At 47.1% G+C, this 26,726-nt stretch overlaps 5 protein-coding genes and 1 non-coding gene across 6 annotated transcripts; 2 read left to right on the forward strand and 4 right to left on the reverse strand.

Moving 5' to 3' along the window:
• Positions 1 to 3,053: 3,053 nt before the first annotated feature.
• Positions 3,054 to 4,824, forward strand: IWZ02DRAFT_451829 (uncharacterized protein). Its single transcript, XM_066767545.1, has 4 exons — positions 3,054 to 3,145; positions 3,192 to 3,262; positions 3,310 to 3,557; positions 3,613 to 4,824. Exons 1-4 carry the CDS (start codon positions 3,124 to 3,126, stop codon positions 4,709 to 4,711), a joined length of 1,440 nt encoding a protein of 479 aa, XP_066622091.1. The 5' UTR covers positions 3,054 to 3,123; the 3' UTR covers positions 4,712 to 4,824.
• IWZ02DRAFT_268968 (uncharacterized protein) lies at positions 4,778 to 5,386 on the reverse strand. Its single transcript, XM_066763455.1, has one exon. The coding sequence runs from the start codon at positions 5,285 to 5,287 to the stop codon at positions 4,844 to 4,846; it is 444 nt and encodes a 147-aa protein (XP_066622092.1). The 5' UTR covers positions 5,288 to 5,386; the 3' UTR covers positions 4,778 to 4,843.
• A 337-nt stretch (positions 5,387 to 5,723) lies between these two features.
• IWZ02DRAFT_269005 (uncharacterized protein) lies at positions 5,724 to 8,804 on the reverse strand. The gene is made up of 2 exons (XM_066763456.1): positions 8,141 to 8,804; positions 5,724 to 8,091 (listed from the first exon to the last, which is right to left on the reverse strand). The coding sequence occupies exons 1-2, from the start codon at positions 8,643 to 8,645 to the stop codon at positions 5,804 to 5,806; spliced, it is 2,793 nt and encodes a 930-aa protein (XP_066622093.1). The 5' UTR covers positions 8,646 to 8,804; the 3' UTR covers positions 5,724 to 5,803.
• Positions 8,805 to 14,429: 5,625 nt separating this feature from the next.
• IWZ02DRAFT_481977 (uncharacterized protein) lies at positions 14,430 to 15,207 on the reverse strand (the record flags this gene model as incomplete). Its single annotated transcript, XM_066769135.1, has 1 exon — positions 14,430 to 15,207. The coding sequence occupies exon 1, from the start codon at positions 15,039 to 15,041 to the stop codon at positions 14,430 to 14,432; it is 612 nt and encodes a 203-aa protein (XP_066622094.1). The 5' UTR covers positions 15,042 to 15,207.
• An 8,085-nt stretch (positions 15,208 to 23,292) lies between these two features.
• Positions 23,293 to 23,416, forward strand: IWZ02DRAFT_t66. Its single transcript has one exon. It is a non-coding gene; the product is annotated as a tRNA-His (tRNA).
• A 778-nt stretch (positions 23,417 to 24,194) lies between these two features.
• Positions 24,195 to 25,798, reverse strand: IWZ02DRAFT_469671 (chaperonin 10-like protein; the record flags this gene model as incomplete). Its single annotated transcript, XM_066768744.1, has 6 exons — positions 24,195 to 24,558; positions 24,746 to 24,882; positions 24,904 to 25,239; positions 25,287 to 25,438; positions 25,564 to 25,597; positions 25,700 to 25,798. 6 exons carry the CDS (start codon positions 25,796 to 25,798, stop codon positions 24,195 to 24,197), a joined length of 1,122 nt encoding a protein of 373 aa, XP_066622095.1.
• Positions 25,799 to 26,726: the final 928 nt, after the last annotated feature.

Below are 26,726 nucleotides of genomic sequence, written 5' to 3' on the forward strand. Positions count from 1 at the left end.
GAGCTTCCTAGACCACCCGCGGACTATTAGGCTAGTGAAGACCTTATTAAAGAGTATAGATCTTTAATAGGCTCTCTTCTATATGCTATAGTCTATACTAGGCCTGATATAGCTTATATACTAGCTTCTTTAAGCTAGTATTTAAGCTGCCCTCTAGTAGAGCACCTTAGAGCTACTAAAAGAGTCTTATCCTATCTAAAAGGAACTAAAGATTATACTATTACCTATAAGGGTACTAGTTTTAATCTAGAATCCTACTCCGACTCTAACTTAGGGAATGAGCTTAATAGACATTCTCTAGCAGCTTATATTATTTACTCTACTAATGGGCCTATAGCCTAGAAGGCTAGTAGACTAACCTATGTCTCTATTTCTACTATAGAGGCAGAATACATAGGTTATAGTATACTAGCTAAGGTTATCCTTTATATTAAAGGATTTTTAGAAGAGTTAGGTTATAAAGACCTTATACCTACTCCTATAGTCCTTAAAGGGGATAACATACCGGCTATAGCTGCTACGGAAGATGCTACTAAAAAGTCTAAGAATATAGATATAAGGTATTACTTCTTAAGGCAGCTAGTTAAGGAGAATCTTATAAGATTCTCCTATATCTCTACTAAAGAGATGCCTATAGACGCCTTAACTAAGGTACTTACTAAGGCTCTCTTTACTAAATTCCTCTCTATTACCCTGCGTAATAAGTTAGGGGGAGTGTTAGAGGCCTAAGAATAAGTCTAGACTATTCTAGACTCTTCTAGACCTCTTCTATTACTAAGAACTTATTCCTACGGGTTCTTTTAGATTCTAGCCCTTATTCTAGATTGTCTCATTACTAAGGCCTAGAATCTTCTAGTCTAGATTAATTAGAAATCGTCTTCTATTAATTAAAGAACCTATTACTAATTACCTAGAGATAGAACTCTCTAGAATCTATAGGTTCTTCTATATAAACACCCTTAGGTAGCCTGCTAGTTAGTCCTTTAAGGAAGTTCTCTTATAGTAAAGAATCTACTACATTCTCTACTATAAACTATCTACTATACGGTATATAATAAAGATATTACTTATCTTTATAGAATACTACTAACATATAGGAACTAGCATCTACGTTTAAGGATATAGTAGCTATTAACGAGTTTAAAGCTAGTTAATAAGTTTAGGTTAGAGGTAAGGGAGCGCCGCTAAATAATAAGTAAATAATAGTAGACCCTAGTAGCGGAATATCTAATAAGCGCTAGTACTAACTAAATAAGCTACTAGTAGTACTACCTATACCTAGATGCTATAGTGCTAGGCTTAGGTAAGTAGACTAGCTAGATTAGGATTCTAACTAATAGGAGGCCGCTAGTAATATATACTAACTACGTAAGCCTACCTATAATAAAGTCTAGAACTACTAAACCCTACTTACGCTCTACCTACTATTCTACTAACTCTATAATCCTTATAACCTTATTATCTTACCGTACTATAGACGCTAATAATAACTACCTATATAACTTATATAACCGCGTTACTAAACTTAAGAATCCCCCTCCTCTAGTTAATACTATAGATCCTATAGCTCCTTCTATTACCCCTATAGACCTAGCCTCCCCTCCTAACGAGGCTAACCCTACTATCTACCCTAATACTTACCCTAGTAACTCCTACTTTAGCGCTACCCTCTATATCCCTCCTATCTTTAGTAATATTAAAGACCTCCTTAGCATTAAGCTCTATAGTTACTACTTTTATATTATGTTAGGTACTAGTTAGGATGACCTTAATAACTCTATCTATAATATTATTACTACTACTAGTAGTATAATCCTCCTCTTCCCTAACTTTAGTAATACTAAGGATGAAGAGGAGGACTACTTAGGCCCCTTCCCTCCTAGCTCTACCTAGCGTTAGATTATTATAGATAAGGTTATTATTAGTCTTACTCCTTATAATACCCTACCTATACCTAGTTATAACGCGCGCTAGATCTTACCTACTAAGCTATATATACTTATTACTATTAGCATTACTAAGCTACCCTAAGGCTAGTACTATTTAATCTATACCCTACCCCTATTCCCTTACCTTAGTATTAATAAGCGCTTTATAGTCTAGTAGGGCTACTTATTACCTAGTTACGTTACTAACTACTATGTCTACTTATAGTAGATCCGCGGTAATAAGCTAGAGCATAACGCGTTTATTATTTACTACCCTAATACCTACCTCTTTCTATCTCTCTCCCTTAGTAATATAATTAAGGCTATAGGTAGTCTTATCCTTAACTATCCTAGTAGCCTACCTAACTATAAGACCTAGTTCCTTACCTACTCTACTAGTACTAATATCCTGCTATTTAGCTAGCTACCTAATAAGTATAAGTCTAGTTAGGGCCTTATCCTCCCTATTAAGTAGTTCTACTACCTAGTCTTTATCTATATTAGGAACCTCCCTAACCTAGGCTATATCCTTTATAAGTGCCCTAGTAATAAGGAGTTCTAAGCCTACCTTATCTCTTACGGCTTTACTAATAAGTAAGCTACTAGTTATAACTATAGTAGCTACCTCTACTTATACCCTTTCCTTACTATTCCCTTTATATAGTAGATTAGTATTATATTTAACGGCGTTTTAGGATAATATAGCTCTAAGGGGGAGGGGTATTATTACGGTCTCTAACTATTTATATTCTTAGATAGATCCTATAGTTAAAGTATTAGGCTTAAAGTACTAATTCTCTATCTATATACTTACTTAGACTAGTACTTTAATCCTACTATTATAAGACTAGCTTACTATAACTAATTATTACTATAAGAAAGGAGTTAACTTATATACCTATATCTTAATCTCCTAATAATAAGGCTAATAAGAATAGGCTAATAGTAATCTTTAAATATAGTATAAGAATATTTTATAGTATATTTAATAGGAGCCTAGTAGTATATTCCTAGTAGAAACTATTTCTAGTAGATTTAGCTAAGGTGTTACTGTTTCGGGTCTATGTGTGTGTCCGGAAAGATCACCGCTTCGGGACATGTATCCGCCGACGTCATTGGGATCGAGGGGCAACTACCAAGATGGCGTGGTACCCCGCCAAACCGACATTTTCAATTCAACACCAACTCCGCCGCCATGGAATACGACACAAAGACGCGTGAGTAAACCCATGCGAAATTTGGCCAAATGCTAATGCCAAGCAGCGCTCTACAAGACCAGCGACCAGACGTCGTTTGCTTACACTTCTGCCAAGGACCGATGGCCCATCATCATTGTCAGTCGACCCGCCGCCGTTGACAGCACGGCGCTAACTCTCACCAGACCCAAGGCATTGATGATGTGCACCGCGGCATCCTCGCGTCCGATGACGCCCAGACGCAAAAGGAGGGCAAGCAGATTGTCGAGGGCATGGCAAAACTCAAGTACGAGCTGCAGCATGACCGCCAACTGACGCCGCTCGAGGACGACGGCGAGCCCGACATTGCCGGATACAACAAGGAATTGGAGCAGCTGGGCAACCCCAAGTGGTTTGATGCGCCGTGGCTGTACGTAGAATGCTACATGTACAGGTAAAACGGACGCCCACCAAGCAACAATGGACGCCGCGTTGACCTTTGCAGATAGGCGCATCAGCACGCTGTTCAAGCGGTCGTCCAAGTGGACCGACTACGACATCTTCGCCCGCCAAAAGATTTCGACCTTCAAGTCGTCGCGCCCGGCCGTCATCGAGCTCGCCGCCAAGTACAAAGAGTTGGTGACGCAGCTCGAGATGGGCAGGTCGGCACAGCCCACGGCCGAGGAGAAGGAAGCCGCCGACAAGATCCTATTCATGGAGATGTGCGAAATTTGCCTCTGGGGCAACGCGACGGACCTGTCGCTCCTGACCAACCTGTCGTACGAAGACATTCAAAAGCTGCAGGGCTCCGAGGCGCGCAAGGCGTCGGAGAAGAACATTCTGGTCAACGACCTCGAAGCGGCGTACTCGGCGCTGCTGGCGGCCAAAAAGGCAGGCAAGGCCGAGCGCCGCGTCGACATTGTGCTCGACAACGCGGGCTTCGAGCTCTTCGTCGACCTGATCCTCGCCGGCTACTTGCTGTCGGCGGGCCTGGCCACCAACGTGGTGCTGCACCCCAAGTCGATCCCGTGGTTCGTGTCGGACGTGGTGCCGGGAGACTTTGGCGCGCTGCTCAACGCGCTGGCCGACCCGCAGGCCTTTTACACGAGCCAGTCCGACGACGACCGCCACGCCGAGCGCGCGCCGTCGCCGCCGCTGTCGCCCCCCGACGCCGCCGCCCTGTCGTTCCTGTTCCAGCGCTGGAGCGGCTTCCACGCCGAGGGCCAGCTCGTCATCCGCCCCAATCGCTTCTGGACCGAGGGCGGTAGTTACTGGCGCCTGCCGGGCACGGCGCCCGCCCTGCTCGACGACCTCAAGCTCTCCGAGCTCGTCCTCTTCAAGGGCGACCTCAATTACCGCAAGCTGACGGCCGACGCCATGTGGGACCCGGCCACGCCCTTCACGACGGCTATTGGCCCCATGGGTCCGTCCAGCGGCGTTCGCGTCCTCGCGCTGCGCACCTGCAAGGCCGACGTCGTCGTTGGCTTGCCCAAGGGCCGCGACGAGGAGCTTCGACAAATGGAGGGCGGCGGCGGTGATAGCGGTTGCAGGAAGTGGGCGTGGAGCGGCAAGTGGGCCGTTGTGCAGTTTAGCGATGGCAAGGCTTGATGAGGCTGGGCCTGAGCCACCGTCTCGATTGATTAAATAGAGAGACAAGATTTCTACCGGTAGACAGCAGTAGAGGCATGTAGATCCAGACCAAACAAAAAGCACTAGAAAGTAGTGTCGATGCTTTGCTTGCTATCTGTGCTCTATCAAACAGTTGATCTTTGTCTCCTTTTCTACAGATTGCCAACGAGCGCGAAAAGGGGAAAGAAAGCACAAGACTCGGTTTCGCGCAACAAAATCTGAAATTGGTATCAAGCCAGCCGCCAGCCCATGCATGCATGATTGCGTCGTCCGTCCGTCCGTCCATCCGTTGCCAGCCAGTTGACGCCGAGCAAGGGGAGAAGAAGGAGAAGAAGAAGAGTAGACAAACGAAAAGGAGACGTGTGTGTATGTACAGCAGCAGGGTAACGAACGCGCGATAGACACACGCAATAGTGTGTGTGTGTGTGTGTGTGTGTGGGATAAGGCCGTCCGTCCGCCGAGAGAAGAGAAGAGAAGAGAAGAAAAATGAACAAAGAGAAGCACGCAAACGAACACTAACCAGCCAGTCTGCCGCCAACCCAACCAAAAAAACATGGAGCCTCCACGCGCCCACCGCCAACGACGCCGACGCCAACATCCTTATGCACCCGTGTCCCACCGACGTCTATTTTCCAATTTCGATTCCGATTCCGATTCCGCCGCGCCCCGCCATGCCATGCCATGCCATGCCATCCGTCTATTCAAAGGAAAAGGGGGTATAGTGATGATGCAGTAGGGACAGTGAGAGATATATGAGAGATGCAAGGTTAGACAGAGACATGAAAGGAAAAGAGAGAGAGAGAGAGAGAGAGAAGAGAAGGAGACACAAGGAGATACAAGGATGGAATGGTAGAGTATGGCAGGAAGAAGAAGAAGAAGTAGAGAGAGATACGAAGGAAAAAAGAGCATGAGAAAGATGAGAAACGAAAGTTGCGAAGGACAGACATTCGGTTGTATTCTTGCTTGCTTGCTTGCCAGGAAAGGGGCTAGGTATTGTCTTCTGATTGTCTCGCTTCCGGCATCTGTCCTCCTGTCTTTCCACTCCAACCTTTCCCCCTCAACACGCCAAATCTACCTCGTCGCCTTGGGGGGCGTGGGAAACAAGCTCAGCGTGTAAGTCTTGCTCGTCACGCTCGGCTTCCTGCCGTTGCTGCCACCGCTGTTGGCAGGCGGTGCGGCCGACATGCCCAAACTCGACACGCGCGAGTGTTGGGCGCGCGCGCCGGCCTGCGCAACTAGCCTGGCCTCGCCGCAATCGGCCGAGGCCGTGCGTTCATGCTGCTGGTGCTGGGGCAGGGCCATCATGCTCCTCGGCGGCATGTGTTGCAGAGTGTGGCGGGGATTTGGTGGCGGGACCTGTTGCTGCCTTTGTTGGTGCTGCAGGTGGCGGAACGACGACGAGCGCGAGGTTGGGCGTGACCGCGACGACTGGCGGCGCGAGGAGCGCGACGATACTGGCCGTGCGTGATGGCGCAGGCGCAGCGAGCTTGCTTCATCGTCGGCGTCGTCGTCTTCGGCCGTGCGCTCTTGCTCGTTCTCATCGTCCGAAATGTTTTCGGCAAAGAATGTCTTGTCACCTGCCGCTTCGTTGGTCTGCTGCTCCTGTCGCTCTTCGTCCTCACGTGCAAAACGTGCCAGGTCCCTGGAGAGGTGGTCCACATTGAGCTCGATGGTGCGTCGCGCGCGCCTACTGTGTACCAGCTCGGGTACGGATCCGATGGAGCTGCGGCTGCGGCGCGGCGGGCTGGTCAGCGAAATGGATGCGCTGCGCAGGCTGCTATCATACGAGCTACCCATGCTGTAGCGTGACGGCCCGCTGCGAGACGATTCCGCAATGGACAGGGTATTGGCCGAGCGCCGATTGGGGTTGTTGCTCAACAGGGGGTAATGGCGGTCCGAAGCCGAGTCGTCGTCAGGTCCTCCGCGCTGCGCGTACGAGTCGAGCATCTCGTCAAACATGCTCTCCTTAGAAGCTTGTTCCTTGAGCTCTTGCGGGACCAGAAGGTTTGGGTTGTACGGTTCCTGACGATCCGAGACAGGGGTCGAGGTGTTGTTGCGGGCGCTATTCGTGCTAGCGGCATAGTTTGAAGCCGTGTACGAGTCGGGCGTAAGCAGGCTGTTGGTAGAGGCGGAGATGGCCGAAGGATAGTCGAGATCAGGAATCGAAGTGGAGCTGGGGACGACCAGCGACGGTCGAAAGTTGCCCAGGGATTGGATTGTCTCTTCATTGTCCTCCTCGGGCTCCTCTTCCACGGTCGAGGTAGTACGGCGATGTTGAAAGCTGGGCTCCATGGGAGTGAAGGAACGCGCGCTGGCCGGTCCATTCGACATGCGCTCCCAGTCGAATTCGCAATCGGCATCGGCACCGACATCGTAGCAAAAGTCAATGTCGTCCTCCCACGTATTGTTGTCCAGTGGCTTGAAAAAGGTCGAGCGTCTCCGAACGGAGCCAGTACGCTGAAGGGCTGGGCTCGCCCGTGGGCCGGGGGACTTTTGGGCAGGATGGAAAGGTGCGCCCAAGGTGTCCGACATTTGTGAAAGCGGCCGGGGGCGAGCACCGCCGGTCCTGGCAGAGAGGCGCGACTGGGCAAATGACTTGAGTTGCTCATGAGGTCCTAGAGTCTCGGTGCGTAGCGGCAAGTCCGAGTGAGGCTGTTCAGACTCGTCCTCTGGTTGGTGCGTCGGCGACAGGTCGGGCGAGGGCGAGCGGAGCACGGATTTTTCGTGCGAACGACGGGCAAAATAGCCTTCCTCCTCCTCGGCAACGCGCTCCAAATCCGTACCCCAGTTGGGGGACGCAACCGGGATAGCCGTGTCATCCGGCGTCGAAAAAGCATGCGGACCGTGCGGTACCTCGTCAGCGGCGCCGCCAGGCATGGATGTATGGTTGTAGGCTTCGTTCCACAGGCCAGAGCTTCTCCGTGAAGAGTGGGTGCCAGTTGCCATGGCGAGTCGCGAAGACGTCCTTGGCATGGGGTCTCCTGAAGGAGCGAGAGGATAGGAAAAACTGCCCAGAGAACGGGTGTGCCGGACCGCCTGCGGATTCGACGACTTTGGAGAAGGAGAGTGGTTTTTGGAAAGATCTCTTGAGGTTTTGGGACTCACGTTTGGAGGCGAGGTGACGACGAAAGAGGAGCCGCTGATTGGGGGTGGGCTTTCAGAAGGGCCAGGGGTCAAGTCTTCAACCTTGATGCCGCGCAGCTCCTTGTTCCGAGCTTGGGAAGCTCTGTGTGCCCAAAACTCGGCGACAAGCTCATCTTGGCGGTTGCTTTCAAGAGCCCTTTCAAACTGTTTGGGATGTGAGTGAGTGAGATGCTGAAAGTCAAAGGGGCTCGAAATGTGGCGCATGCGAAGATTGTCTAGAATCGTCAGCGCAGGATGAGACGAAAAGAGACGACCCTGTCTTACACTGCTCCACGGACTCGTAGGTGCTCTTTTTGCGCTCCCTGCCAAAGAGGGAACTCCTCCGACCCTGGTTGGCCTCGTTCCAGTCGTCAATGGTCATGCTGAGCTTGCTGCTTTGGCGGCGCAGCTTCTTGCCGCGGCTGGCAAACATGGACGACTTGTGCTTGTGGTGGCCGAGCGGTTCTGATACACTGGCCGAAGCCGTGTGCGGCGAGACTTCCCGCGAGGAGCGGCGGTCTGGCTCATCGGGCACGGAAAGCTTCGAGGTCATCGAGTTGGACGTGTTGCTCCGGGGACGAAGGGTAAAGACTGAACTGCGACGGAAACTGGCCGAGTCCCTGTGGCGGCGGTCCGGCGGCAACTGAGCTCCTATGAGGGGACTTGAGTGCGAGGAGCACGACGAGCCTGGCGGGACCGTGATTGAGTCGGGGCGGGGCATCTGAGCATCAAGCGAAGACTGGCGGGACCTCACTTGCGAGTGGCTTCTCTTGAAGAGGTCCATGGACATTTTGGAACAGAAACGAAACGAAAATGAGCGGTGTGCAGAGCTGGCCGGCAGCAACTGTGTCTTGAAAGGGCTCTATACCTGACGTCGAAACAAATACGCGCAGTACGAGTTGACGTCAAGCTGCAGCCGGGGTTAATGACGGGATCGGAGGGTTTCTGTGCGGCGGCAGGTCAAGACAGCAGACAGTCGACAGCAGCGTCTGGTAGGAAATTAGCTGGCCGGAGCTTTGGCAATCTCGCGGGCGGGTCAAAGAGTCAGGAGAAAAAGAGGTTATAGACATACGCGGCACAGGCCAGAACGATGAGCAGCAAGCAGGTGGAGGAGGAAAAAAAGGGCGTCAGGCCATAGCACGCGGGCAGGCAATGGGGGCGGCGGGTATAAGTGAAGAGGAGCGAGGCGAGGTCAAAGGGCGATAGGGCTAAGCCGCACCAGCAATCCCATGAGCACTGACGATTTAGCAGAGCGGGAGGCTTTTTTTTTTTTCTTTTCTTTTTTTTTTTTTGTCTCTCGCGGTCTCGTACGGCAGCGGAAGGGAGTGGTGATGGTGGTGGTGGTAGTGGTGGTGGTGGTGGACGTGGAGCAGAGGAGCGACAGAGGGCGGCGGCGGTCTAGGTATTTGCGGCGCGGCGATTGTCGTGGCAGGCAAATGGCAACGGGGTGGAGAGCCTGACGATATCGAGGGACCATGGCATGCCATGTTCATGTTCAATGCCCCATGGCACGATCCAGGGGAGAGTCGGTGCTATGGACCGGGACCGGGACCGGGACCGGGACCGGGACCGAGGTGCAGCCATTGCCCATTAGCAAGCCCCCTGGGCGGTTGGTTGTTCTCAGCCCAGTGGCCGAGTTTGATGAGGTGCCGTCGCACCAGGTCGGGAGAGGGCGCAGAGATTGCTGGATGTCGGATTTGGATGCAGCTGAAGAGTGGCGCGTGGAAGGGAAGGAATGGACAGCGGGGAAGACCGGGAGGCGAGAGACGACGGTGTGCCCGCAGGACCATCACATGTTTCATGGCATGGAACGTCAAACACTTGACACCAACAGCCAACAACTAAAACAACAACACCAACACCAACAACAACACCAACAGCAGCAGCCCCCATCAAGCCATGCATGCACTGCAGGCAAACACGCGACGAGCAGAGCGAGAGGCACGAGGTAGGCATCGGGCATTGTCTGCCGTACGACGACTTTTGTTTCAGTCGAGGAGCCAACCACTTTGCGCCTAGCTTTTCGTGTTGGCGATACGCCGACGACTACATGTGTATATGTCCGTTCCTGGATGCCGAGCCGCTCACGTTGAACCAAACTTATTTTTGGTTCTGACAGGAACTGGCGTCCGCTGTCTAGGTGTAGGGGTATACCGCCAAAGAGGCCACGCAGATTTTCCCCAGGGTCGCAACAATTCACCGACTTCGTCCAGCGTTGCCCGACTGCCTGCGCATTATCCCCGCGTGATCGTCGACACTTACGTACCCGGGCAGGTCGCACCAGAGGCCAAGGCAGCTTATCGTGCTTTTCGTCGCTTGCCATTTTCGTGGGGTCGCTCAAGTACCTGCGCCTGTCCGTCAGCTTATCAGTTGCACAGCGACACAGGGAAGGGAAAAGGTGCGCTGGAGTCCTGAGGAGCGTCGACTGTGGGGAATTGGTCGAGGTTATTGGACATGGGACCGTGGCTTCAGCTTCAACGGCTACGAAAAGGGAACATCGTTGTGGCGGCCAATAACTTTCAATGCTGTATGTAGCCGAGCAACGGCCAACTTTGTTTGCAACCTCACTGCTACGCCGCATCAATCCTCCGAGAGTACCACCCGTCGCGGCCACGATGAATCCTTTGGCTGCCATCTCCGCTTTAAAGAAATAAAAAAAAAAAAAAAAACCTCGCCGTGGGGTCCGTAGCCTCGAGGACGGCCTGCTGTTCAAATCTCCGCTGCCATCCCACTCCAGTATCAACCTGTCGCTCCCAATACTATTGCCATCGCCTTGCGGACCCTCTCTCTCCCTCTGGACCGCCACCGTCAATGACTTATCATCTCCGTGCCCACTCTTTGTCCAATAGCGTACCATGGCTCCGAATCCCTGACCATCTCAGCCCTTCACATATTACCCACAACCCTCGCCTCTCCACCACCGGACGACCTTCCGCGAATGCTTCGTGCCCCTCCCTGCCTGCGCCGCTTTGATGCCTGCAAATCGCCGCACTGAGCAACTGGAATTTTTCGCGAAGCTTTTTCTCTTGCTTTCGCTTGTTGCGCCCTCACAGCACACCCAGTCAGTCATGCATCCATCCATGCATGCATCCATGCATGCAGCCGTCTGCTTCAACGACACGACTTCGAACCCGAGTACACTACCCTCGACTCGACTCGACTCGACTCGCTTCTCTCCTCCATTCCCGTCCGCCACGGCCACGACGCAGCCCGCTAGGCTTGACGCAGCCGACGCTACGCAGCTACTCCTCCAAGGCACCACCGTCTCCATGTTGAAGCACCAACAACCTCTCGAGCAGACCCAAAACTCAACGACCCTCCATCATCTACCATGCAGCGCGGCACGCGCGCGCCTGGCCGGCCGCCTCCCCGCCCGCGTCGAGCGGGCCGCACTGAGGTACACAGCACCCTGGCCCACGCACGCACGCACGCACGCACGCACGCATCGCTCGCGGGGCCCCGTCAGGCCGCTTGCTGTCTGGTCTGGCTCTAAACACGGGCCCCCTGGGAGGGCAAGAAGCCTGGAACTTGGCCACATGTACTGTACACCTGCGCAGCCATGCGCCCACATTGTTTGACCGTCCATGGTCAAGGTCGAGATTCAAGCAGATGCGAAACAGGGAGCCACAACACAAAGCGGGGCGGGGCGGCATGGCATGCAATGGATGATGGGACCACCTACCGGTGACTCGAGGCAGGGCCAGCGCGAGGTGCTGCTACGTGGTCTTTCTTGCTTGCATCGGGAGCAGAACAGGTCGCGAGCAGTGCTACCGACGCCCTGCACAGCTGCGACGCCCACGCGAGTCCCACGCTGCATGCCATTGCCATGCCCCATCGCACGTGGCGGCGCGGCGTGGTCGCTGTTCCAAGAGTGGGCTGCCTGTCCGTCCGTGTCCCCCGGTCTGCCGCCGGCAGGTAGAGAGGAGTAAATGCAAGGTAGGTGTGAGCGACAGGAGGTTAGCATGGCACTCGGGTACGTGGTCCACGGATCGATGGAGCCTTGAATTCTCCCTGTCCGTGTTCAACTCACTGCCGTTTCCTGTCTGCTCATCGAGGCGCTTGACCGCACTGGCCAGTCCAAGCCGGTCTGAGCTTGTCGATGAATTGACGCAGCAGCTTCGGATATACGACATGAACTCTTGGTCAGACATGTCAAACATGTTTCTTTTTTCCTTGTTCCTTTTTGTCTCGTTTGCAATGACCTACTGCACCGGTACCGCCATGTGGTTGGTGTGGCGGTGTCATAGGATCCAGTCTTCTCAGTCTTTTTATAACAACATCCCCCTCTCGTTCGTCTCTTTGCTTTTGCCCTCTCCTGCTCACTCAACCTTTCGCTTCGCCTCCACCTCACTTCGCCAACTCAAACCCCTTGCCCACCCTTAGTCACCACCATCCTTTTCTACTCCCCTTCCCTCCGCTTTGCTCGTTCCCCTCCCTTAGCCACTCTGAAATGACGCAATCAGACCCACGGGGCTCCGTGTAAGATGCACGCCGCGACGCAACGCGCCCAAAAAAGCGCCACTCAATCGATCTGCTGCACAAAAATCTTGCAATTCTATAGTACCTGTCACATTGCCATCTCCCCCATTCTTTCTCCCATCAAACGCCCCAAATCCCTACACCGCTATCGCCGCCACCTTTACCCGCCGCGCCTACTCGTCTATCTCAGATGCGCGGAATCGGATCGGATCGGATCGTATCGTATCGTGTGCGTGCGTGGCCATGTAGTTGGCTGCGGCAGGGGTAGGCGAGCGAGCTGAGCTGCGCATGTACCTGCGTAAGCGAAATGGAGCGAGACGAGATTGGATCTGGACGGACAGTACATACGAGCCGATGCAAAACGGGATAAAGGAGGTTTGGCTTTTGGGGATGATGTGTCATCTCAAGCAAAGCAGCCGTGGTGTATGTAGCCTGCCAACTGGTAAGTAAGCAAGCAAGCAAGCAGGTAAGCGAATGGCAAATGACATGAAGGCTTGGCACACACAGGCTGGCTGATTCGATGAACTTCTTCCTCGTTTCTACATGTGGTGGTCGTTGTGCGGAGGAGAAAAAGTGCACGCTGCTGCGTCTATAAAAGTGACGGGCAGAATCCGCAAAGGAGCAGGGAGTAGTTGAGCATAATTAAGAACCGCAGCATGAGGAAGAGATGTAGGTAGATTGAAACCATATTGTCGTGCGGAACCAGTGCGTTTCCATCTTGTCTCAGAAGCTGTCTATCATCTAATGGCTCATACTATGTAGTCTGGCTCAAGTCGCCTAGTCAGTAAAGTGTCTGTCTACATCCTCCGCCAACAGCGCATCCGCGATCACATCTTCTTGTTTGTTTGTCTGTCTGCTGGTATAGCTACCTAGCTAGATTACTGCTCAACGCTCTACCACATTGAGATGCCTGCCAGCTTGATCACAATCCACTGTGTTCGACCTTCTCCATTTCACTCCCCAACCAGTTTTGCTATTGACCCTAGACCTCACACACCTTCCTCAGCCTCAAATCCATCAATCTTCCCATCAACCCACAGCACCAATCCAAGCACTCGCAGTACCGACGCCACAACGCCTAAAACCCGACAACAAAACGACGTCCAGCCCATCAGGCGCGCAACAGAGGTCGGCCTGACGGACATCACGCCGGACACCACGGCGGCTCCTGCGTCAACTATCAACCCACCCATCTAGTTAGTCTAGCCCATGTGTATGATGTGCGACTGGCATCGAAATTCCGCAAACCTGCCGATTTCTCTTTCCTCGCCGCCGCCGTCGTTCGCTCGCTCCATGATGATGAAAACTGCCGGCTGTTCATTCATTCGTCCAATGCGTCTCCACCATGTACAGGGGTCCTGCCTATTTCCTCGTCGTCCCTTTCGGCTATCTTCGATACAAAAACGCACCACCGAATCAAGTCAAAGAAGAACCTCCTTATGCTTCCTTGCGTACTTGACTCCCCCCCACCCGAAACTTACCTACCTATCTACCTACCTACCTACCACCCCAACAAGCCCAACAACAACATGCCTACTTCATATGACGGACGACGTGCCTAGGCAGGTCCAAAGTGCCCGCGGGCCTATTCTTGGCTCCGTCAGGTCTCCCATCCTTCAAAGGTACCCACACACCCACAACCCACAACCCGCGACCCCTCCCCCGTCCGCGGCCGCCACCGCGCTCATCGCCAGCAACGGCCAACACCGGCCAACGGCGCCGCGGACCGAGCGCCGGCCAGCGAGCGTGTAGAGCGTCTGATCAGGGTCTATCCATCCATCCATCCATCGGGCCACTAGTCATCAGCCATCAGCCGTTTGTCGGCTGTCGGCTGTTGTCCGTAGACGTACGCAGGCTTTCACACACCCCTGGGTATGCTATGCTCTCGTACCTTTTTCGCACAACAATTGTGGATGATTGACGTCATTGACGTTGTGGCATTCGCTCTTCCTCTTCTGCTTCTTTCTTTCTTTCTTTCTTTCTTTCTTTCTTTGCTCTGTCTGCCATTGCATCGATCGGTGCGTCAACTCGTTATGGGGAAGTAGACATGCGGCGAAAAGCAAAAACATCTTGTTCAGTAGGAGTCTAACCTGTCTCACATTGTCCTTTCTCTTTGCATCTCGTACATCAGCGCCGCCGCGGTGTTGTCAATAATGTTGTCAACGGGCGAGTAACGAGTGACGGGATACTTAGTGGCACCAAACGTCCAATGCCCGTTTCGGGGGAAGGAGAAGGGGGAGGGGAAGGCGGCGCGCCGAATGCCCACATCTACCCACTCGGCGCGTCGCCGCGCCGTCGCGCATTGATTGAGCGCAACGCAACGCAACGCCTTCCTAGCCCACGGCGCAGGGCTCCTTTCTCCGTGTTGTTGAAGCCTCAACATTATCGTCGTCGTCGTCGTCGTTGTTGTTGTTGTTGGTCCATATCCTCGACCGAGATCATGATCATGATATAGATCGTGCGGGTTTGTCTCATTTCTGCTGCCGGTCGTGCTCTTCTCTCTCAATGCTACTGGTTCCTTCTTGTCCCTGCCAAACAGACAGCGGGCGCATCTGCCGCGCTTAAATTGCAAAGGTCTTGCTCCAACACCTAAAGACCTCTGGCCATTGTTGGACAGAAGGGGGAAAAATTTACCTACGCCATCATCACCATCATCATCATCACCATAATCATCATAAGGCGAGCGCCGCGCCGCCACCGTCATCATCCAGTGCCTTTACCTCTCCTCCTCCCGAGCCACCAGCACGTCGGTACAACAAAAAAAATTTTTTTTTTTTTTTTTTTTTTCGTCGGGCCCGGCATTACAATTGACGGACGACGACGCAACAAGGCGTCCCAGCCGGCTGGCTGGCTGGCCGTTCGCCAGGTGTCCGTGTCCCTTAGGGGGGCCGTCGGAAACGCGGTCCGCTTCCCCTTGCCTGCGTGAGGGTCGATGGAGGCGACGTTATGGCGGCGGCGCTGCTGCTGCTCGCATGGTAACGTCTGCGTGGCTCGGTTGCTGATTGAGATTCTGGAGTTGAGATTCTGGAGTTGAGAGACCCTCTCTCCGTACGAAACAACATCAACAACGCCTTTAAGAACGCAGGCATATCTGGCCCTGTTATGTCGATGGTGACACGTACGGAGAAGGGTAACATCCTACTTACCGGCTCACCCTAGTATGACTCCAAATTCCTTACCTCCCATAAGGACCTCTTTACTCACCTATTCCTAGATGCTATAGTCTAGGAGAACTAAACCTAGCATAAGGTCATTACCCATAGCATCCCTCTTAAAGACCTATGCTTACTTAATATCGGATAATTCATTATAGAAGAGGTCCGTACCTTTAATCCTAGCCTTTCTATTATTAGAACTCTATACTAGCTCACTTTAGCCGAAAGGAGGGCTACCTAAAAAGTAGGGTTAGTTATTATAGCCTTCTATATAGTAAAAGAGGTAGAGATAGCTATCTTAAAGCTATTCTATCTTATAGAAGTAAGTATAAGGGTTATAAAACTCCTTAGGATCACTCTAGATATATAGTATATAAAGTATTAAGAATTTAGCTATAGCTCCTCTAGGTATTATAATAGGACTAAATACTTACTATATACTAGCCCCTATACTATAGAAAAGCATAACTATAACTACTATATAAAGAGAGGCATGAAATATACCTATATAGTATTAAAGTATAGTAACTATAACGGTACTTATTACTTCTAGGACCTAAACTATCTCTATTATCTAATAAAGCTATCCCCCTAGCATAAATATTAGGTTACCCTAAAATTATGCTATTAGGGATAGTACTAGAACGCTATAGTAGAGTATATATATAATCTACCTTACCTACTACCCTATACTATATTTACTTTTCTATATACGCCTTCTTTCTACCCTCCTTCCTTTCCTTACTCTTACTTTATACTACCTATCTACTTAGATAATAGTAGGAAGGCTAGTTCTTAGCCCCCCCTTATCTAAAAAGAGCCTAGATAAACTATCTATCTATAATAACCCTATACTAATACTATACTAAGAATTATACTTTATTATATAAGACTCTTTAGCTAGGCATCCCTACTTACCTTATAAACGTATATAGTATCCCCTATAGATAGCTCTATCTTAGATAGCCTATAGCTCTAGTAAGATGTAAAATAATTAATTAATTAATTAATTAATTAATTAATCTAGAGTTAAGAGTTTAGGGATGTAGTAGTAAAGGTTAGTAGTATAATAGACGCGTATAATTAGTTAAGTAGGCGCTAGTATAGTTAGTACGTGCATTTTTCATACCTTCTCCTCTAACTTTCTATAGAAACGACTCTTCTTTAGTTTAGCTACTACTTCTTAGAAAAAGCCTATGCGTTAATAAGTTATTACTATATATAAAATTTTTAAAAAATTAAAAATCACTATACCTACTATAACTCTATAGCGTAGGATTATACGTATATAACTAAAGTTAGAAAGTAAAAACCTACCCTCTAAAGTATCGTACTATAAGTATACCTATACCTACCCCCTAGGGGGAGGCCCTACCTAAACTAGTTTCCCTTCTACTAGACGGCCGTAACTATAAAATCTAGGATACCCCTATACTACCTAGCCTACCGCCTACTTAACTTACTAATAAACCTAAGGAAATAGACTAGGATATCCCTATACCGTCTAACTTACTACTAACTTAACTAGCTAATAAACCTAAGGAAATAGATTAGGACGCTCCTATAAGCTCTATCCCCCTATTATTCCTACTACTTATCGTACTAGGCCTAGTCTAGAAATAGTATACTAGGCTAAAGAGAACTATCCTAGTAGATACTTCTAAACCTAACCCTACCTACTAAGGAAAAAGGACTAGGGTTAGATTTTATCCGAACTTTAATACTACCTAGGAGGTAATTAATGTAGCCCTCTCTTATATCCTATATATAATAAACCTTACGTATAATATAAGTAAAAAGTAAAGACTCTATAATCTTAGTAACGTCCTACGGGATTATACTAAGATAGGTCGTATAGGTAATATGTTATTAGTTCTCACTACTTAAGTTTACTCCCTTAAAAATACTACCTATACGCTAGGAGTAAAAGTTTACTAGCTATAAAAGCCGGTTATCCTTCCTATAACCCTAGCTAACCCTTCGTATATAACCTAAGCCTAGAAAGTAACTACTACTAGGAAACTATACATAATAACTCCCTACCTAAAGATAACTATAAAGCTAGCTACTACTCCCTAAAAGACCCTATAGGATATATAGGTTATTATCTAGAAGTAGAGTCCCTTCCTAGACTTTAACCCTCTTTCCGTACGAAATAATATTAATAACGCCTTTAAGAATATAGGTATATCTAGCCCTATTATGTTAATAGCGATATGTATAGAGAAGGGTAACATCCTACTTACCGGCTTACCCTAGTATAACTCTAAATTCCTTACCTCCTATAAAGACCTCTTTACTTACCTATTCCTAGATGCTATAGTCTAGGAGAACTAAACCTAGTATAAGGTTATTACCTATAGTATCCCTCTAGAAGACCTACGCCTACTTAATATTAGATAATTTATTATAGAAGAGGTCTATACCTTTAACCCTAGCCTTTCTATTATTAGAACACTATACTAGCTTACTTCGGCCGAAAGGAGGGCTACCTAGAAAGTAGAGTTAGTTATTATAGCCTTTTATATAGTAAAAGAAGTAGAGATAGCCATCTTAAAGCTATTCTACCTTATAGAAGTAAGTATAAGGGTTATAAAACTCCTTAGGATTACTCCTAACATATAGTATATAAAGTATTAAGAATTTAGCTATAGCTCCTTAAGGTATCATAATAGGACTAAATACTTACTATATACTAGCCCCTACGTAATAGAGAAGCATAACTATAAATACTATATAAAGAGAGGTATAACATGTACCTATATAGCGCTAAAGTATAGTAACTATAATAGTACTTATTACTCCTAGGACCTAAACTATCCCTACTATCTAATAAAGATATCCTCCTAGTATACATATTAGGTAACCTTAAAGTTATATAAGTTAACTTAAACCGGAATGCCTAGGCTATAGAAGCGGCACTCTAGGATACTCTCTAATTAGGCATCTATCTAATATTTATCTAGGAACCATAGATGATACTATAAGATAATATAGCTAATATATAATTAATCTCCTACCCCTCTATAATATAAATTCTTCTAACCTTCCTATAGGGCTTACGTCCTTAGATAATACTCTATCTAAATAAATCCCTTACCTATATCTAGGTAAATCCTTACCTAGATATCTTCCCTAGCCCTAACTACCTTACTATAGATTTAACCTACGGAGAAGATACTATCTATATAGTTAACATCTATAATAAGGCGGAATAAGGCACCCTATCCTCCCTATATATAATAGAAAGAGTTATTAAGTATAGCCCCCCTACTATGCTAATAATCTATATAGGGGACTTTAATGAATACTATCTAACATAGGACCTACTCTCCCCCTAATCTCATAAAGTAGAAGCTCTATATAAATGGATTAAGGAAAACCGCCTTAAACTCTAAAACTAACCTAGAGTAGGTACCTTCTTTTATATAGGGATAGAAAGGGAAACGGTTATTAACCTCTCCCTATATACTCTAATAGTTACTACTTAAGTGATTAACTAGTAGGTATAAGAGAACCCCCTATCTAACTATAACACTATTCTCTTTACTATTACGTATAATGAGTTTTAAGATATACTAATGCTACTACTATAGTTTAACATTAAAAAGGCTAACTAGGCCTAGTATAGGTAAATTGTCCGAGAAGAGTTAAATAAGATTATAAGTCTACTCATCTAAGCCCTTCCTAATAGGGTATAATATATACTCTCTAGTAGGACCTTATAAGAGGACCTAGACTAACTTAGATAATGCCTTATAAAGGTAATAGAGATAGTAGCTAAATATAGTATCCTATAGGTAACCTCTAGATAGTAATAAAAACTATAGTAGTCCCTACTCCTTACGGCCTTAAGGATAACCGCTATATAAGTAAGGTGTAGGGTATGTTATAACTAAGTTACATATATATAAGTATAGAATATGTATAATATAGCCATTAAGTAGGTAAAATAAGAATACTAGAATAACTTTCTTATAAAAGAAACACCCTAGTCTATCTATAAGGTAATAGTATACATGAAAGTAACCTAATCTAAGCGAATCCCCTAGATATATAACCTTTAAGATTAACTCTAATCATTATATAATAGTAAGTATGCTACCTTCTATTAGAAACTCTTCCCCCTACTACTATATGTTCCCCTACGTAACTAGATAAACTATAAGGAAGGGCTATAGGACTAGCCCTCCCTTATAGATAAGGAAGTATAGTATGCCTACTCTTATAAGATTAAAGGCACTACCCCTAGGCTAGACTAGATCTACTAGAAGATGATTACTAAGGCGTACGACGCTTATCCTAAAAAATTTACCTAGATATACTAAACCTTCTTTATGTACGGATATTACCTAGAATGCTAGAGAGAAGTAGTAGGTATAATACTTAAGAAGCTAGGGAAACCTAATTATATAGACCTAAAAGTATATAGAGTTATCTCCCTACTTAACTACCTAGGAAAAGTCCTTAAACGTATTATAGTAAAACGTCTTAGAGTACTTATAGAAGCTACCTACCTCCTATATCTATCCTAAATAGGTAGATAACTATAGAAGTTAGTAATTAATATAGTAATAATCCTTATATATATTATCTAAGATAAGAGGAGGGCACGGCGTAAGATATTAACCCTATTCCTTAATATATAAGGTGCCTTTAATTATGTAGCCTATAACTAGCTCTTATATATAATAGGGGAAATTAGGCTCCCTACCTCCCTCCTAGCATAGGTAAAGATATTTACTAGTAGGTAATAACTCTAGATCTCCTTTAATAGCTAATAAGAGGACCTTTATCTAATAGTTTTAGGAATCCCCTAGGGAAGCCTAGTCTTACTAATCCTATTTCTTATTTATATATAAAAACTCTTTTCCTCTTACTTAGTCTAATTCCTCTTATATATTAATAATGTTTTAATTATAATCTCCTTAATGAGCTAGAAGAAAAATATATAGATCCTCTAGTAGGAAGCTAACTAGCTTTTCTTACTTAGAACCTAATATGCCGTCGATTTTAATAAAGATAAAATAGACCTTATCTATTTTATAAGCTTAGATAAGGCTAAGTAAGCCATAATTATACTCCTAGGAGACTATATAGTATAGCTAAAGTAACTTATCTAATAGCTTAGGATATAGTTTAATATATACCTATTATTCTAGTAGTATATAATAATTTAGAACGCCTAAGTAAAGTAATTACTTAGAAGGCTTATATGGCTAGCTAATATATAATATAGACTATCCCCTACTACTATCTAATAACTATACCTAGCTTACGTATAAAGTATAGTAGATTATAGGTCCCTAGTTTTCTAGTAAGTTAGTAGCTCTAAGATACTTAGATGAACACTTTAAAATAATAGACTACGCTAAATCCTAGGAGCCTTTTAGACCTCCCTAATTACCCCTATAGAAATTAAAGTAGGACTTCTCCCCCCCTACCTAAGGCGTAATATGTTACTTTAAGCATACACTATATAACTCTTTAAGCTTAGTCACTAATACCTAGTATATATAATTATCGATAAGTTTAAATAAGAGAACATACTAGGACAATAGATATAACTTAAACATGTCTAGAGCATAATTTCGGACCTAGTAATAGGTACTAAAAGCCTAATTAAACATGGTTCCTTTCCCCTATAGAAAAAGACTACTCCGTATAAAGTTAAGATTAGCTACCTCCTAAAGGAATAAGAAGCCTAAGTATATATTAGACGCATAGGATATATAACTTAGGTAGTTATTCTATACTCTAACGCTTTATCTATCCTAAAAGGAAATAGAGTAGGTATAGGAATTATAGCATATAACACCTAATAAGATAGTATAAGAGTAGTAGTAAGATATAGAGGAAATACTAGACTATACTAGCTTATATATAATAGAGAACTAGAGGCACTTATAAGGGCTATAGAGTTAGCTACCTAGAAATAGCTAGGATAACGGATCATAGTATATATAGATAACTAAGCTATACTATACTGCCTCTAAACCCCGTCTAACCTACTAGGTTAAGGACTATAACTTTAAGCTATAGATATAGGCTACTTAATTATAGCTAGATAAGGTAGTCTTACCTTCTTATAGGGCCTAGGCTATATAGGGATTAGAGGAAACCTATAAGTAGACGCCCTTATAAAGGAGGCTGCTAAGCTAACCCTAGAGAATAACTACTTAAGTACTACCCTCCTTAGGATGCGCGTATGATAAAGAACTATAGTAGAATAGATAGTATATACTATATAATACTAGGAAGCATAGATAATACTATCCTAGGAGTTATATATACATAACTTTCTATCTATACTAAGGACGTCTATCTAACTCCCTAAGTATAGATAACTAGAAGCATTAGCCTACTTCTAATTAAAACTAAACTATAGCTACTTTAAAGCCTACCTATTATAGTTTAGTAAGATAGCCTAGGATAACTATAGCTATAATAATACCGCCTAATAAATACTATAACATCTTATTAGTGACTACCTACTCTATAGCTCTACTAGGAAAGAAGTAATATAGGAAGTGCTTTAGGCGTACGATAATAATAGTAGGAATATAGCCTCTATACCCTATAGAGAGCTGTTCTAAGGAGACGTTAGTTAATAATTCATACTTAAATTTATATGTTAGATGAAGGTTTCTACTAGGGCATAGCACATATAAATAGTAGACTAAGGGAAAAAAGAAGAGTAAAAAGAAGAGGAGAGAATCTATTCTAATCTCTACTAGTAGAGTAAATAATAAGCTCTATAATCCCTCTACTTATAGTTCCTATAGATACTACCCTAGAACCCCTCTAACTAAAGATAATTAAGGAAAGGACCCCTTTATCCGTAATCTACCTAATACCCTCTAGGCTTATACCCCTCCTCTACCTTATATAGAGCCTCTACTAAGACCCTAGCCCTCTAGATTAGGAAGGCATTAACATAGCTTAGATAACTACTCCGTAACTACTCTAGCTAAATCCTTCTACTCCTAATAATAATTAGATAACTATTTAGTAGTAAGGTAAGGGCTTAATACTATTTATCTATATAGTATACCTAGGCTAGGGCGGCATATAGAGCTCTATTATTAGTAATAATATTAATATATAGTCATCTAATAGCGGTAATAGGGCTAGATTAAATTATAAGTAATATTAATATAGATTAAACCTAGGTTCTTTAGCGTTATTTATTTTCTATAATAAGTATTAGCTAACTATACTAGTTAGCTAGAAGATGTATACTACTAGTTAAAAACCTTACCCGCCTTTTTACCTTTATAGGTGCTAAGAAAGGTATTATATAACACTAACTAAAAAATAGTACTATTAGGAATAGTACTAGAACGCTATAGTAGAGTATATATATAATCTACCTTACCTACTACCCTATACTATATTTACTTTTCTATATACGCCTTCTTCCCGTCCCCCTTCCTTTCCTTACTCTTACTTCATGCTACCTATCTACTTAGATAACGGTAGAAAGGCTAGTTCTTAGCCCCCCCTTACCTAAAAAGAGCCTAGATAAACTATCCATCTATAATAACCCTATACTAACATTATACTAAGAATTATACTTTATTATACGAGATTCTTTAGCTAGGTATTCCTACTTACCTTATAAACGTATATAGTATCCCCTATAGATAGCTCTATCTTAGATAGCCTATAGCTCTAGTAAGACGTAAAATAATTAATTAATCAATCAATCAATCATCAGAAATTATGCGCAGGCGTTTGCGAGCAATTTTCAGACACAACATATTATAGATGTGTTTTGTATTTCTCAAAAATTAAATCTGAGGTGATGTGGTGTAGGGGTAGCATGCGTCGTTGTGGAGTATCCACAACACCAATCCGAGATTGGTTGTTTGCTGAGGATGATCACAATGCCGACTCGACCTGGGTTCGATTCCCAGCATCGCCAGCTTGATGCTTCCACGCTCAGCGTGGATAATTGCAGTCTTTTTTTTTGTCTTTTTGCTCTTGGGGTGTGATGATTGCCTTCATATTGGTAGGAGAGGAAAGTACAAGATGCATGGTGGTGCGTCGAATTCTGGAAGTCATCGTGGTCTTTCGTTTTACCATGGCATGCACAGGCAAGGGCGGAGGAGCAACTGCCTGTTCGGCTGTCAGACAACGGCGCATAGGAAGGCGCGGCTCTAGAGTACCGTCCGTGTGGATCTCACGAACAAAGTGGGAGAAAGCTCAAAGTATCGCTTTTGGCGCCTCGCATCTCGGAGGGCTTGCAACGGTGAGCAAGACCACTACCGGGCCCGGCAAGGACGCTTTTCAATACCGTCCAGGGGGCGCCGAACACAAAAGCTGAAATCGATCAACGAATGCGTCATTGATGCTGGCCAGCTCCGGTACAAGAAAGCAAGCGACTCAGCGGAAAATAGGGAAAAGCGGATTCAAAATTGACTAAGCTTGTATTTCCTGGTCATGCATGTCCTTGTGCTTCTTACACTGAACTGAGCATGGAGCTAGCCGGCAAAAGTCTTGTGTTTACCAGAGCGACAGAGCAGTGGGACGCAGACCGCGTGGCTCTGACAAAAGAGAAAAGCCTCCATCATTGAATCGTTGCTTGGGGGAGTGAGTGTGTGAAGAGCAGAACGGAAAAAGAGAAGGGGAATCATCACCAAGCCACATGCCCACTACAACGCCGCCTGCCTCTCCTCGCCTCGCGCGCCGCTCAAATACGCTCAACCCCTCGCCGAATCAACCTTTTGCAGTCCTGACCCCTCTCCTTCCTCCGCCCTCGTCTTCCGAGCGACGTCAACCAAAATCTTGACCTCCTTTTCCTTGTTTTCAATGAGCGGGCGGAAGCCGCGCTCGACGATGTCCTCCATGGCGATGCGGCCGGTGATCATGGCGGCCGGCTTGATGCCGCCCGACGCCAGCTGCGCGAGGACGGCTTCAAAGTCGCGCCGCTGGTACCCAAGCACCGCGCCGTACTTGGCTTCCTTCCAGACGAGCAGGTTCGGCTGGAAAGGCACCGGCCGCGCCCAGATGGCGACGTTGATGATGAGGCCGCGCGCGGCGACAGCGCCGCAGGCGGTATTGAGGCTGTTGTGTGAGTTGTTAGTACTGAGTCGGGTCATGCGGATTTGGACGATAGTGTCTGAGGAAATGGCACTTCAAGAAGGTACATCGAGGCGTTCTGTACAGGAGGACTTTTTCGTGGATTTCACCGAGCGGACAAGGCGAAAGGGGCCGGCGCTTGAAGAAGAAGACAACGAGGCAAAAGACGTACCTAGCTTCGACACCTGCACAATCGAATATGACATCTGGCCCCTCACCGCCGCTCAATTGGCGCGAGAGGGCAACCAAGTCATAGGTCTTTGGGTCCAACACGTGGTGCGCTCCAAACTCTTTTGCGAACCGCTGCCTCTACGTTGCCACTTCACTGACGATGATCTTCTTCGTCTTCCTCGCCGAGAGGCACTGCACCACAGCAAGTCCAATGGGCCCGCCCCCGAGGACCAGGACGGTCGAATCAGTAGTCAGCGCAGCTCCAGCGGCTTCCACAGCATGCCACGCCACAGATAGTGGCTCGACAAGCGCGCCAATATCGAGTGGCACGTTTTCTGGCAGCGCGAGAACAGCTCCAGCGGGAACGACAACGGCGTCACTGAGACCGCCGCCTCCGCCGCTGAGCCCTATGAAGCCGCCATTGGAGCAGGCATTTTCAATCCCATTGCGGCAAGCGCTGCAGGCGGCGCAGTAGATGGTGGGTTGGACGACGACCTGGGATTGTTGGTTGGTGTTGACTTGTGGTGGGACGGAAGCATCACCTTTTGTCCAACCTCGAAGCCCGTCACCCCTTCCCCGAGCTCCTTGATTACACCAGAAAATTCGTGCCCAAAGGTGATGGGGATCGTGTCTTTGGTCACTGGATGAGGCTCTTGTGGCGCAAAGTTTGGACCGCTAAGGTACTCGTGCAAGTCTGGCTTTCGTCAGCGGACTTTCGAGTTTGCAAATATTTCCATGAGATGAGAGAGCTTCGACCGAATTGCTGGAGCGGTGCGGAGAAACATGACAGCCCAATCTCGACCGCACCCAACGACTTACCAGTTCCGCAAATGCCGACATACGCGGGTGCGACCTTGACGCTGTTAGCAGTGTGTTCCACCAAACCAAAAGACGACCAAGGCTGCTACCCATGGTGTCGCTGTCGATTCGCAAAAGACGGTAGCGATTGATCTACCTTGATCTGCCCCGGACCCGTATCATCTTCGGGAATCTGTTCGATTCTGATATCCCCCTTCCCGTAATAGCGAGCAGCGCGCATAGTAGGTCGTGCCATTGTGTAGCTTTGGCGGAGAATTGGAGACAATCGATTCTTGCCCACTTTATGGCCAGGGTTTGAACCTGTGCCTCGCTCACGAGAGTGTCAGACGGTTCATGCACGAACAACCGACCGTCAGATGATTCGAGACGCGATGGGTTTGGAAGAAATGGCGAATGAGAATTGCGTTGAAAGCCTTTGCAGACACCCAGCTACATGTACTCGAGCAAGAAGGGAATGCTTGAGAAGGAAGAACAGTCTTGGAGGCAGCTGGTTGTCACGCGTCCAAGCAAGCCAAGGGGCATCCATCTGGAAGAGTGCGGGGATGCATTCCCCACAGCTGGCTTAGGTCTCGATGCGGGGTGCCTGTGGATGGAACAGCGTAGACCCTGATGCGCGGCGCAGTCAGTTCAGATGATAGGATACAGGGCCTGGCCAAGGCTTGGGCATGACGGAGGACTAAACGCGACGGCCGGCTGAGGTCAGACGAAATGCCAGCCAGGGTCGGCTGGTGGACCAGAATCAGACAGAGCCGGCCAAGCACTAGATGGGCCGACGCCAACAGACTGGAAACTACATACCTTGACAGCATAAGACCCGGCAGACTGTTCAAGCTTCAATCGGTTGTTGATGCGCTGAATGAAGAGTCGTTGACTGAGGTGCATCAAATCGGAAAGGCGTTAGGTTGGGGTTGACGCGACTCGTGAAATCCAGAAGGGGCCGGGGAATCCGAGTCATGCGCGTCTCCTTCCCGTCCTCCCGTCGTCGCGACTCTGGATTGCCAACACCTTGCATCACCATCGCAACCTTTGCACGACAAGAGCTGAGATGCATCATGGCACCGTCTGTGAACCGTTGGACAAAGCCACATCCTACCTTCTCTATCCGACCAAGCCACGCTGTTCAGACCTCGCTGCGATAGCCCCCATGTTTCTCCATGGCCAAC

Source organism: Phyllosticta citriasiana (genome assembly GCF_038021145.1).
Source record: "Phyllosticta citriasiana strain CBS 120426 chromosome Unknown IWZ02scaffold_7, whole genome shotgun sequence".
NCBI lineage: Eukaryota > Fungi > Ascomycota > Dothideomycetes > Botryosphaeriales > Phyllostictaceae > Phyllosticta > Phyllosticta citriasiana.

Excerpts from the sequence above, each read along its gene's own strand:
- IWZ02DRAFT_268968 (XM_066763455.1), bottom strand. The coding sequence starts at position 5,287 with ATGTTTTTTTGGTTGGGTTGGCGGCAGACTGGCTGGTTAGTGTTCGTT.
- IWZ02DRAFT_451829 (XM_066767545.1), top strand. The coding sequence starts at position 3,124 with ATGGAATACGACACAAAGACGC. Across the intron at positions 3,146-3,191 it reads GGAATACGACACAAAGACGC|CGCTCTACAAGACCAGCGAC; the intron begins GTGAGTAAACCC and ends AATGCCAAGCAG. Across the intron at positions 3,263-3,309 it reads ACCGATGGCCCATCATCATT|ACCCAAGGCATTGATGATGT; the intron begins GTCAGTCGACCC and ends AACTCTCACCAG.
- IWZ02DRAFT_269005 (XM_066763456.1), bottom strand. The coding sequence starts at position 8,645 with ATGTCCATGGACCTCTTCAAGAGAAGCCACTCGCAAGTGAGGTCCCGC. Across the intron at positions 8,092-8,140 it reads CTACGAGTCCGTGGAGCAGT|ACAATCTTCGCATGCGCCAC; the intron begins GTAAGACAGGGT and ends TGACGATTCTAG.